At 37.1% G+C, this 13,575-nt stretch overlaps 1 protein-coding gene across 2 annotated transcripts in view; it reads left to right on the forward strand.

Annotated features, from left to right (window-relative positions):
• The window catches only part of srgap1a (SLIT-ROBO Rho GTPase activating protein 1a), a 94,250-nt gene that overhangs the window by 19,621 nt on the left and 61,054 nt on the right, over window positions 1–13,575 (forward strand). For both annotated transcript variants that reach the window (XM_088340984.1, XM_088340985.1), the window contains exon 2: window positions 7,982–8,177. In XM_088340984.1, the coding sequence (XP_088197110.1) occupies window positions 7,982–8,177 (196 nt within the window). The remainder of the gene's footprint in view (window positions 1–7,981; window positions 8,178–13,575) is intronic.

A 13,575-nucleotide genomic window follows, 5' to 3' on the forward strand; every position in this document is an offset into this window, starting at 1 on the left:
CCGCGTGTAAAGCACTGCTGTATCTCGTCTATATGGCGATCTCAAAGCGTCCAACATCGTCTGCTTCACGAGCAGTAATTTCTGGCCGTGATTCAGCCTCGATTCGCCCGTGAAAGGCTTGGTGACCGGGCCCTAAAGTTTTGAGCAGCGCAAAACTTTTTCGCGCTGCTAACCCCGTGTGACTTTCCGAACGCGTGTAAAGCACTGCTGTATCTCGTCTGTATGGCGATCTCAAAGCGTCCAACAGCGTCTGCTTCACAGGCAGAAATTTCTGGCCGTAATTCAGACGCAAACGGCTGTGTGACCGGGCCCTTACTAACAAGATATTGTCTGTCCTTATTATGCACTTGGTGCATGCATTATACTATCTTTTTGACCCAAAGAGCCAGTAAAGCAAACCTATTTAGATTTCATTTTTTATTTTTGAGAGAGCCACATCTTTAGCCACAAGACAAAATTCAACAAAATCACCAAACCCGCTCTTCAGACAAAAGCTGATTGTTCAGCACATTTTTTCCCACTGTGTGAGGTTTTAGGATCAAATCTATGAATTGATAATCATGCCAGAGCCCGTATCCCATTTCAACATAAATATACCACTTAAAGTGTGTCTCCCTCTCACAGTTGCTTAAATGTGTTGAGGCTCATTTTGACCACCATTTTTATCCTAAATAATGGTTTCAAAACAAAGTGAAACCAAAGTTCTTTTTTAAAAAGGCACAAAATACTGTAAAGGAGGATACCAACGTAAAACATTCCTTTTCGGTACAGACAGCGCTGGGCGAGAAGGAGAAGGTGTGCCTGCGCTGTGTGTATGGCCGTGCCCATTCCTACCAATCACCCAATCAAATTGCTCTGGGTGCTTTGCTGGAGTTTTTGTTCTTTTTAAAGTTTGTTGTGTTGGTTTTCAGTGTCTCAACAGTGAACATATATCTTTAATGAGCTACCATATAAAGATTCCTTAGAGACGTACAGGCAAAAGGGGCTCTCTTGTTGTGATACCTTGACTGTAAACTGTCGTTTAAATGGTGTCCTATATATACCTGACCAAACGATTATGATCTTAGGTGATGACCTGGCTTTGCATGTGTAAACCTAAACCCTAAATCCAATAATGAATTAAAACAAAGCATGAATTGATCTCTGAGGCATATGTATTAATGAAAAGAGCCATAGGTTCCCGATCCCTTGTCCTGTATCATTTCTTTACCAGGAAACGTTTCATAAATAATCTTAAAGTTTTTGGGATTTAATATGTACTATTGTCTCACTTTAAAGCATTCCATTCACCAGCAGTGCAAGAGTCTCTCCTGACTTAGGGGGCCTCATTATTATGCCTTCTTGGTGCAGTTTTGGCTCTGCAGATGCGTCACACTCCTGTGCAAATTCCATTAACATTTTATAGACTCAGATTACAATTTGCTTGAAAATGCTATGTTCTTACAAACATTTTAATTTAGTACATTTCATTTTAAAATGTTGGTCTTACCGAGGTATATTTGAAAATTATATTATATAACAACTCTTAATGTTCAATCTTTCAAGTTTCACTATTGCAGTTTCTCAAAATATGTAGTTTTTTCGGATTACAAATTACATTGTTTTTAAATTCTGGCTGGGAGTGTGATTTATTGTCTGGTGAGAGTTATGTGTGACATTATTAGCACGTTAGTACTGAGTATATATTTTCACGTTATTTTTACACTAAACTGAAAAGGAGCACTATAGGCCTGTATTGATAATTTCAACATTGCCGGTATTGTGTTGAAAAATGTCCCCTCGCCAAAAATCTCCGTTAAAAGGTTCACTTTCATCACTCTCAAGGGCACTTTCATAGTCACATACCGAAAGCTCGAACAAAATTACTGTCAGACACGTTATCCCAGGAGGGAGGGACTTTAGGACAAAAAAAATGCCTTTCAAGATGACATGTAGCTTTTTGGTGTTGGATTTTATCAAGTAAATTTCCCGCAAATATGCAACATATACTCCAGTGCGCGATATGTTTTTTTCCCTCCATGATTGTGCATTTTCTTGGCTGGTGCGATTTATAATCCCGAGCAATTTATAATCTGAAAAATATGATGTTTTATGAAGAAATGCTTAAAATCTTCTTAACAACTATTGTCGGCTGATGATAGCGTAGCTCCAAGTGACTAATTATCAGTTTTTTTTCTCCATCAGGTCGATAACTGTGACGTCATATTTTGTTGATATCGGCCTGATAATTATCAAGCATCCCTAAAACAATGCCGTGTAATATCGCTCAAACAGTAGGATGATAGATAGATAGATAGATAGATAGATAGATAGATAGATAGATAGATAGATAGATAGATAGATAGATAGATAGATACTTTATTCATCCCCGTAGGGAAATTCACACTTGTTGTCTTGATTGTAAGGCCATGTTTATTTGGAGGAGGATTCGCTGTAATGGCGCTTATATAGTTGACAAGGTTGTTAGTTTCGTTGCAAAATTGGTGTGGATGTTATTTTAACGGAATTTTCCACAACTAACGTGGCAATTGGATTTATGCGTTGCGGCAAAACGTAGAATATTTGGTCATCATCCAGCATTGAAACAATGAGGCTACAGTCCAAACTGATTTCCAGAAAAGCCGAACAGTGCTTTTTCATTGTCTGTATCAACACGGTGCGTTCTTTGAGGCACACAGACTTTAAGTCCGTAAGTCAGCTGGATTTGTTGCTGACAGTTTTGTGTCCCTTTTTGTCTTTGCAAGGCAACACAACAACAGTGTTATGAAACATTATGACGCTTGTGTATGAACTGCTAAGTATGTTTCATTGACAATATTTGAAAGAGTGGGTGTTCTTTAAAATCAAACAGTCAATCAATTTATTATTAGGGGACATTTATCTCCTCTGAGTTGTCTTGTTTGAAGAGACTCAAATCAAGCATTCATGACCGGTGTTGGACACATTACTTTAAAAAAGTAATTAGTTATAGTTACTCACTACTTCTTTAAAAAAGTAGCTGAGTTAGTGACAGAATTACTCTATAGTTAAAGTAAAACGTTTCCAGGGAGAGTAACTATTTCTGTTACTTTAAAAATAAGTTGTTGTATGTCACAAAAATTAAAATGTTCTGAGCAAATACAAAACACTGCGTTTACTTGCAGAGATGGAAATTCAGACCAATTATATAGAACCGTATTTTTCGGCTCGGCTCACCTAAAATAGCCGAGCATACATTTCTATGCATTAGCGGTCCCAAATGGCTCATCGGGTTGTGTTTGTTGCTTTAATCCCTACACAATTATTGTGTAACTTTATGCACATAATGATTTAAAAAGGTGGGGGAAAAAAGACAGAAGTTGAGAAAAAAACAAACAAAAGGAAAAATTCTATAACAAAAGAAAAAAGACAGGTGAAGAAAAATAATAAACTTGACAGTTTTATATGAACGCATTACACAGAAAAACACAGGAAATCTAACTAAAATATGTTTAAATATACCAAAAAATATAAAATACAAACATTTTTTAACCTTTTTATGCTCAACAATTTAAAGTCAACGACACAGAATTCCCCTCAAAAATGCAGATAAGCCAATCATAAGAGAAGATAGGCGGCTCGGAAGGAAGTAGTTGTTGTTCGGTGGGGAGCTGATTCTCTTTGTTCACTTTCAAGACTCTTAGAGATCTTTCGTACGCGAATGACACGAGTCAGGTGCTGTCAAAACTCAACCCTCATTTGCTTTTTCTCTCGGCGCATTAATAGATACTATATCCGTAATTTATATCCAGGGTTGGGTAGGGTTACTTTAACTGGATTACTTTCAATTACTTTTGGATTACTCCAATACCATATATGCTAATAAAAGACAAAAGAAACTAAATATGAATAAAATGATGACTCACAACATCTCCTGGCTTTGATCTCTTTGATCTCCGGCACAACGAACATCAAATGCGACAGAAACAAAATGAAAATAAATCCAAACAGCTTGCCAACATCATTTTTGCCGTTCAATGTATTCCGTTACTCCCCAAGCCTGCACCAAATTTAGTCATTTTATTCATATTTAGTTTCTTTTGTCTTTTATTAGCATATTTGGTATTGGAGTAATCCAAAAGTAATTGAAAGTAATCCAGTTAAAGTAACCCTACCCAACCCTGTTTATATCCAATTATTTGGTAGGCGCTATGTTAAATGGTGACGTAATGCAATAATCCACAGGAGGAGAGCGGAAAACTGCACCGCTGAACACGGTGACAGGTTTGCGAGGGAACGCCGCCGTTGGCATTCTGCAGACAAAGTAACACATTGCTTTTGACTGTCAGTAACAGTAAAGGCGGAAAAAAATTAGATGGGTTACCCGTTAATGAAAAATAGTGCCGTCACTAGTGGCATTATTTATATCTCTGTTATTCCAAACACTGTTCATGATCTACCTTATCCTAGCCGTCCATACATAGAGATTTATTGTAGTGCTGCAACAACGAATCGACAAAATCGAATAAAATCGATGATTTAAAGCGTTGGCAACTAATTAGATCATGGATTCGTTGTATCACGTGATTTATGAGCCAAGAACGTTAAATCAATGGAAATTAGAGTGCACATTATTTCGTTCTGATACTGGGAATTGTAGTGTCGCTTTGGTCTGGCAGAGGGCACCGAGACAGTTTTTATAAAAAAAGCTATGTTCATTTTTTTATAAACTACATTTTGAACATTGCATCATTTACAAACAAAATTGACATAAACGTTTTAACTTTGTAGTGTTTGACTGTTTCATCATGAAACCAAGTTAATAATTGTCAAGAGAACAGACAGAAATACAGAGAAAAACAATCAGAAAATAAGTATAAAATAAATAAAGTAAAAAGAAAAATAATTAAAATAATGATATGTTTAACCACCCAAGGGGCAAATTCTTGAGCATATGTCATTTTCATAATGGCAATGTCAATCATATACCAAAATGTAAACCCCAAAAACAAATTTGAAAAGTGGGTTTGTTTTCATTTGTCTCTCATCTCATCTCATCAGCCATACCGCTTATCCTCATTAGGGTCGCGGGGGGACTGGAGCCCATCCCAGCCATCTCCGGGCAGTAGGCAGGGGACACCCTGTACTGGTTGCCAGCCAATCGCAGGGCACACAGGGACAGACAACTCATTCGCTCATTCACACCTAGGGACAATTTGGACTGGCCAATTCACCTAAAATGCATGTTTTTTTTGGAAACCGGAGTGCCCGGAGGAAACCCACGCAAGCACGGGGAGAACATACAAACTCCGCACAGTAAGTCTGGAGTTGGATTTGAACCCACAACAGGTTCCCATGACATGAACTGTGCCGCACTAGCGCTATCCACTGCGCCGCCGTGCTGCCTATTTTCGTTTGTGATTATTATTAATTTTTTTGGTAAAAAAAATCGATACGAATTGAAATGGATTTCTTTTTCTTTTTTTTTGTATGGTAAGTCCAAATCTAATCTGATATGTGGATAATGTGGTAGGAAAGGAGTATTTTACATATTTGCAGGTGTATAGCATACATTTTTATGCATTTTCTTTTTTTTATCAAGTTAATTAACAAACACTTAATCTTCTTTCTGTACAAAACATCAATATTTTAATAAATAGGAGGGAGATTAGAAATTTGATTCATCGATTAATGCAAAGAATAATCGATTGATGATGAAATTAATAGTTAGTTGGCAGCTCCAATTCATTGTATATTCATGATTTTTGTTGAATTTAAGATGTATATTTATTGCGTTATAGGTTCACTAATTAGGAAATGAATGGTGAATTGCATTTCTTGTTTACGTAGTCAACTTTAATCAACTTTAACTTCCTTCGTAAAGTATTGTATTTATAATTGACTTTAATATAGAGTTTAAAATGATACTGTGTATTATTAAGCACTCGCTGAAAAATAATATTTATGTTAAAAATATGCAAAAATACATGCGCTATCATACCGGTTCATACTCGTAGGTCAAGAAATTAGCTTTTATTTTACATACAATGAGCCTCAATGTGAGGAAGCTGACATTTGGTAAGTGTCTGCAATCTTTCTGCCGTGGGTACCAAAAAAGACAAAAACTTTGTGAAAAGCTGGGCGAAAAAAAACAAGAAAATTAGTGCAATATGGCCACTTTGAGTCTTGAGTTTTTATTCTTCTTTGTGGTTTTAATCCCTTGTTTTCGGTTGCAGTACACAAAACAGCGACATCTAGTGGTCAAATATTTCACAATATCCCTTTAATGTGAGTGCAGCCCATTCAAATTATGGATTGTGTATTACTGATTGATTGATTGATTTCCGGCTGCACAGCAGTGCAGTTTGCATGTTCTCCCGGTGCTTGCGTGGGTTTTATCTGGGCACTCCGGTTTCCTCCTACATTCCAAAAACATGCATGTCAGGTTATTTGGCTGGCCAAATTGTCCCTAGGTGTGAATGAGCGTGTGAGTTGCTGGCAACCAGTTCAGGGTGTCCCCTGCCTGAAGATAGCTGGGATGGGCTCTGGCACCCCTGAGACCCTACTGAGGATAAGCGGTGCAGATAATGGATTGAGGGATGATTGATTTCCATCTCAATGCTTGATGTATTTTTTTTCTTTCGATGCAATTTTTTCAAAAGTTTTGAGAACAGTGGAATGTTTTTATGCCAGACCTCACCCACACTCTAGCTCCGGCGGCCCCCAACTAAATTGAGTTTGAGATCCCCATGTTAACCATTATATGCTACATTTGAGTGGGCAAAGCAGGAGTGGAACAACAGTTAAGTTGATTTTTTTTTTTAATTCACTTTGTATTTGATTATTCAGAGTGTCGGGCACCTTACTTTATAAAGTAGTTAGTTATAGATACTACTTTAAAAAGAAAGTGTATATAGAAGGATTTGGAATTTTCGTCGCATCATTCGGGTCAGTTGAACATAGAAGAACAGACAGGTAGCTAAGTTGACACTGAATTCACCAATTCGCCTTACCATTTGATACATTAGTAAACACTGTATTCGTAATAGCTATCTAACTATATGGTAGTCGCTATGTTGAATGGTGGTGTTATCCATAAAAGATGTGACGCAACAAACTAGGAGGAGCGCGAAAAACCGCGCTAATAAAAGCAGTGTCAGGTGTGCGTGGCACGTCGCCGTTCGCGTTCTGCAGCTTTAGTAATGCACAGCTTTTGACCGTCAGTAACGATCACGAAAAGTAATTGGTTACATCACCCCATCACTGAAAATATGGCGTTATTTATAACGGCGCTATTCCCAACACTGATTATTCTTTTTTTATATTACATAAACTACAATGCACAAAACAAATTGCATAGACACTAAATAAAGGAGTCATAATACCATAGACTAGGGATCTTTCTTAGATGGGCTTGAAAAACTCTTCTTTTTTCCATTTTTAGGGCTTTGAGGGGGTGGCATATAGACTGTATTTGAAATAGTCATTTTCTTACCTTACCATTTTCATTCTAGAATATAAGAAAACTGTGAAAACGTGCCAGAAATCACTCTCCTCTTCCCCATCCGCCACACTTCCTTTCCTCCAGTGTAATGCGTGATATGGCCGGAACACCGAGGGTAATAGAAAGATAAAGCAGATAGACGCGGTTGAAAAAAAAGATTTCTTTAAACCCAGTTGGGCATTGTTACTCAACAGAGAAAATATTTAATTTCAGGACACTTTAAACTACGCAGCCCACCTTTAACATGTAAAATTCATACTATAATATTTATACTGATTTGATGAGTGACAAAAAATATATTTTTCTTTTTTTTCTTTTGTTTTTGTTTTTCATAAAAAGTCTCCATGCTTATTATGTTTCTTTCACTTACATTTGCATATACATTTGCATACATACTGTGAATAAGTTCTTTGTGTATTGTTTTCCAATTATATATTTAAAATACTGTATACCATGAATAGGTTGTTAATGTTGTTTTCTAATTATGTTTTCTTATTATTTTATTTATTTTTTTGCCAGAGATTCGGGCACAGTTAGTGGAACAGCAAAAATGCATGGACCATCAAACAGACATGAGAGTCCAGCTGCTGCAGGACCTTCAGGATTTTTTCAGAAAAAAAGCAGAGATAGAGATGGAATACTCAAGAAACCTTGAAAAATTGGCCGAACGCTTCATGGCAAAGACTCGCAGCACGAAAGACCATCAGCAATACAAGTAAGTTTATCCACTTTTAATGTGTGTGTGTGTTTGTGTGTTCGTGTGTGTGTGTGTGTGTGTGTGTGTGTGTGTGTGTGTGTGTACATTTGTACATGGTCACATATAGACTACTTGGGTTGAGGGCATGCATGTGCGTGTGGTCATGCCACAATACAGAAATGGAGTCTTCCACATATTTTTGATACCTGTTTCCAACATATATGCAGACCTCAAGTATTCCAGGATTTGCAGCAAACATTTTTACAGGTTACGTTTGCTGTATTTCCGAGCGTTTTTTTGTTAAGTAGGTAAGAGTCACATCAAAGTAACTCTAAATAATCAGCCACTATAACGACAACAACCACAATAAAATAAGTTAGCTAGTGCTAACAAGCTCCATTGTGTCTTACCATTGCCATTTCTTACTACGTAAATGAGCTGCTTTTATTGCAATTAACCAGCGATTCAAAACAGTAAACTTCCAGATATCACATGGATTAAAAACTGTTATGTGCTCTACCATAAAACCTATCACGCCGAAATGAACTGTCAAATTATCAATGGATAAAACGGGAGATGAACGTTCAGATGATGAAACGTCATTTCGCCAGAGTAAATACTGTATTTTCAACAGCTCAAAAGTGATTTTCATACAAGGTGTAAACACCCCATACTTTTCTGTTCAATAACATCCCTAAAAGTTTTGATACAAAGTTGTTTTAGTAAGTGGGGGACATTTTAAGCCGAGGGTGCATTTTTGTAGCGTACCAGCTACGAAGAACTGGTAAGCACCCAAACTTTTACAGGATTTTATTTGCACCGGTGAATTGGGATACTCCCATTTACCATATAGTGATACAAATCGTGTGAACTGAAGTCAGGACGATTTGGTTAATTTTGAAACTTGACATAATAAATTAAAATGTTATCTTTGTTCTGAAATAACTGTTTCAATATGTTTTTTTAGTTAGTCTTTGTCTGCAGAATACATTTTTTGAAAGTGCTAATGATTGGTCTTTGCTTGTAGTAGAAAAGGCTGACATCAGATAAAGCATTTTTTTTTCAACTTGTGGAGGGAATATAATTAAAACATATTTCCTACAGCCTGTAAATAGATTTTGGTTTCAGCTTGAATGGTTTGAGCAGCTGTACATCAAAGAGTTGCATTGAACTCTGTGGTTTGTAGTTTTGCACAGCATGGAGTATGGTCACAAATGCATATCTCTTCAATAAATACATTAGATGTTAATAGCATTTAAATCACTTCAATGTAGGTCTATATTAGTCCGTCCAAATTGCATATTATGTGGCCTGTTTGTGTTGGACAGATTTGTCTGTGATATGAAAAAATTATTTTTCCTCGGCCTGAAACTTTTGAGCCAGTTTTAATTTGGCAGGTCAGCTAAGCAGAACAATAAAGTGTCAAAATAGAATCAAAATGGACAGTTTGGTAATAGACAATTCAGACAATGGCTGACTTACAAATTACACGTTTGGACTTGAAACCACTTCTATGTGCAGCATGTTTTTGTCCTTCTCACATGGTGAGTTCTATTGCTGCCCTCAGAACATAGTTGACGGGACAAATATTCCTGTTTTCTCGCCCTATTTCTAATCTTTCTGCTATTGGAGACTACACTTTCTCTGAATTATGTCCTAAATCTAAAGATGTCAGTGTTTGGTTTTCATTTGGTTTGTCATTTTTATAGGAATTTCTATAGAACTTAATTTTACCGGCAAATGTTGTCTCTTCTTGATATGCTCTCACATTTCAATCTCTTCCAGAATATGTTGTCTCTATGGCCTTCCTCTATCTATCCGTCTGTCTGAGCCAGTTCCCGCTTATGCCAAAAGGGAAATGATGACACAGTGAGCTTTTCCTGGTATTATGTTAGCTGAGCACGTTAGAATGTCATCAGGTAATATACTGTAAGTCCCCCTTTCAATGCACAAGATAGTTCGCAAATTGAGGATTAAAAAGTTGCCATTTTGAATACCCTAGGTTTCTTAGCGTGAATTATTTTTAACTTGCCAAAAATAAGAAACTTTGACTCACCTCAAATACTTGGATAATATGTTAAGGAAGCATATAAAACAGTTTCAAACACTCCTTTTATCCCCTTCCTACACCGCCCATGATCAACCTGGTAGCAGTCTGTGGTTGATTACCATGCACTCGTATTTTTCACGCTTTGCAAATTCGACCGGTGAACAGCTGAGTTTACTCACCCTTGATGTCCGTATTCTTCAGAACATAATATTGAAATGCATTGAAATGTGCAGAATAAACTGTCAATTAATTGAATTAAATCAATTTCGTCAGGATGGAATGAAAATACTATTTGATTGAGAGTGCAAAAACAGACACAGCCTCTGTCCAAATTCACAAGGCGCGGGGTACCCTGAATACCAGATAAATGGGCCCCACGATGGCACTCCTAACGCAACGTGGTGACACAGACATGCCCACAATTTTATGGATTGTCAATGCTGCATGTTTAAAGAGCATTTATAGACAGCCCATTTATAAGTAAGCCTGTTCATAGAACCGGGCTGCACTGGGCATGACTTTAGCAGACTCAGTCTTCTTAATTTAGATGCAGGGAGTGTGTAATGCTGTTCTGTGGGTCATTGAGGTTTCAGTACCATTTCATCATTCTGTCTTTGCCCTTATCTTATGGAATTCACTTCATATTTTTTCTTTTAATGAGCCTTACGCCATGGCTAGGTTTATACTGCAATGCTTATTGCTCAATTCCAATTTTTGGGTGATCTGTGGTCTTTGTGAGATTGTTTATTTTTCCAACTAAATGCGACTTGTATGCAACTTGATCTCCCGATGTAAACCCCACAACTGTCGCACTTGAAGGACTGTCGCTAATATGACATATTCAATCGCAAATATTTGTCAAATTCGCAAATATTTTTCAAATTCGCAAATATTTTTTACATTCGCGATTACCATTTTTTTCGCCCTTTGAGACTATCCTTCACTATAATCATATTATGTCAACGTGCAGTGTTACACACACACAGAAGCAGACAGCACCGGCACTCAGTCTGAGGTCATCATGGCAGGTCCATTTTTAGTTTCAAATCCATGCACCACTTCTGTATTTTAGACACATTTTGGGTTTTCACTGAGCGACAGCAGTAATCCCCAAAATACAGAAAAAGCCAGTGAACGGAGCTAACACAACCAATTTCAAGCAGCCTTTGGAATCCAGGCACCCGGTACAATTAGTAATACAGTGGTACCTCCATGTACGACAGACCCATCTTACAAATGCTTCGGTATCCGAGATTTGCATCCAACTGACTTTTCCTTGTTATACAATCAGTTTTCAAGTATTCAGAGTCAGTGACACTACCACTAAAGGTTTGCACAGGTACGCACGAGCAGCTTCATGTGTGGTTTATCAGCTAGGTGAGACCCTTGCAACCCCCTGCATTAAATTGCCAAATGGTTTATTCTTTTAATTTATTGGTTGAGGCCACCAGGGCTGACAGAGACGGGTTTTAATGTTTTATCAATCAAGAAGACGGCAATAAGTGTAAAGTTATGAAAAAGCTTCTTATGATTTGGATACGAGCAAAATAACTTGCTGGGGACACAATCACGTTAGCGACAACAGAAATTAAGGAAGCGGTCGCCTGCTGGGAGTTTTATCTCAAATACACCACCTGATAAAGCCAAAAGCAGACAGGTAATGTAAATCTTCGATGAAAACTGTCCAGAAAATTTTAAAAACATTCCGAGATCTAGACAGAAACAATTATTGGATTGCTATTTCATGCCTGCTTAGCACAGCTGAGGTGCCGGCGGACCTTCCCTTAAAAAAGCTTGCCAGTGCAGGGTCATTGTGATTTTGTAGTAAAATGACTTTTTCTGTGGTTGACTGAGTCTATTAACCCTCTTTCCAATAATCAACCTATGAACAACTTAGTAATAACGTGATTTGTTTTAACATGTTTTTCTTAAGTCAAATTGAATTTTAAGTCATTTTACAAATGCATATCACACTGTGTGCTTGAAAAGGTTGGAGACCCCTGCTCTAGGGCATCATTGATAAGTTTGATAAATATTTTGCGTTACCATTCAAGTGTTCAATATTGTATTTGTTGAAATAATTACAATTTTCACTTTTAATGCTTTTCATGACACAATTGACAAGCTGTCAATTCCGCCCAGTTTTCAGGATTGAGCGATACAGTTGATCGGTTGTCTATGGATGTACTTCTTTTAATACACATTTAATTATTGATTTATTATTTTTTTAAAATATTAACAACTCTAACATGATCCATCAGACATGCCATAAGTTTTCATCAAATGGAAGAAATACTTACACTACATATTTAACTTCTCCTGCTACTAAATTACAACTTTCGTCATCAGCAGGAAACCAGCTGTTTGGAAGATCTAATCCGACAAAAATGGCGTTTTTAACAATGACTAAAAGACGAAAAGTCGACAATGAAAACCAGTTTTGACGAGGAATGGACTGACAAATATGTGTCCATTTTGCCTTCTACAAGTACAAAATCAATGTGCTTACAATGTTTAAAGATGGTTGCTATAACAAAAAGTAAAAATATGACGTGCCATTATATTAAAGAGCACAGCTTTTTGAAAAGAAGTTTCCTCCTAATTCAGGGTAGAAATTGACAGGAGTCAAAACAACAGTCTCGCAAGGTTATTGTTAAATCTATGACACAACAACTAATTGCTATGGAGTGCTCACTGAGAGTGTCATGGGCATTGGCTAAACATAAGAAGCCTTTCTCTGATGGAGAAACAATAAAATAAAGTATGACTAAGGTGATGGCAGCAATGTTTGAAAGAAAAGAAAAGGAGGAAAGGACAACAAAAATCAAACAAATCCCACTGTCAGATTCATCAACCACAAGACGCACTGAAGTACTGGCTGATGATGTGACAAAACAGCTTTGTGGCGGCATAAGAAGTGCAGAATTTTGTGTTTGGACAAAGGAAAACCAACTTTACCTCTGTTGACTTGCCTTGCACTTGACCATCATTAAAAATGGACCAATGCTTGTTTGAAAAAAAAAAAAACAATTGTGGACCTTTAAGATTTGCATTTTAGGACCCCTGCTATAAACTAATCAGTATAAGGAAAAAAAGGTTAGTAAACTCCTTCTGACTACCACATATACACTCCTACAGATCTAAGTGTGCGCAAGGCTACAACTAACTTAAGCTTGGACAATACCCTACCGCATTATAACAAATAGGACAAGACTCAGCACTGAATTATCCCAATAAGCTTATCTTTTGTATTGCTTATTGTTTTTTACTGTGACATAATGTTCAACTCTCTTTCAGAATACAGTACAAAATTCACAGCCTTTCTACAGTATTTCAATGTTAAAGTCTGAGGTCGCCACGGCAAAG

Source organism: Urocampus carinirostris, chromosome 7 (genome assembly GCF_059441175.1).
Source record: "Urocampus carinirostris isolate Australia breed hairy pipefish chromosome 7, RoL_Ucar_1.0, whole genome shotgun sequence".
NCBI classification, from domain to species: Eukaryota; Metazoa; Chordata; class Actinopteri; order Syngnathiformes; family Syngnathidae; genus Urocampus; species Urocampus carinirostris.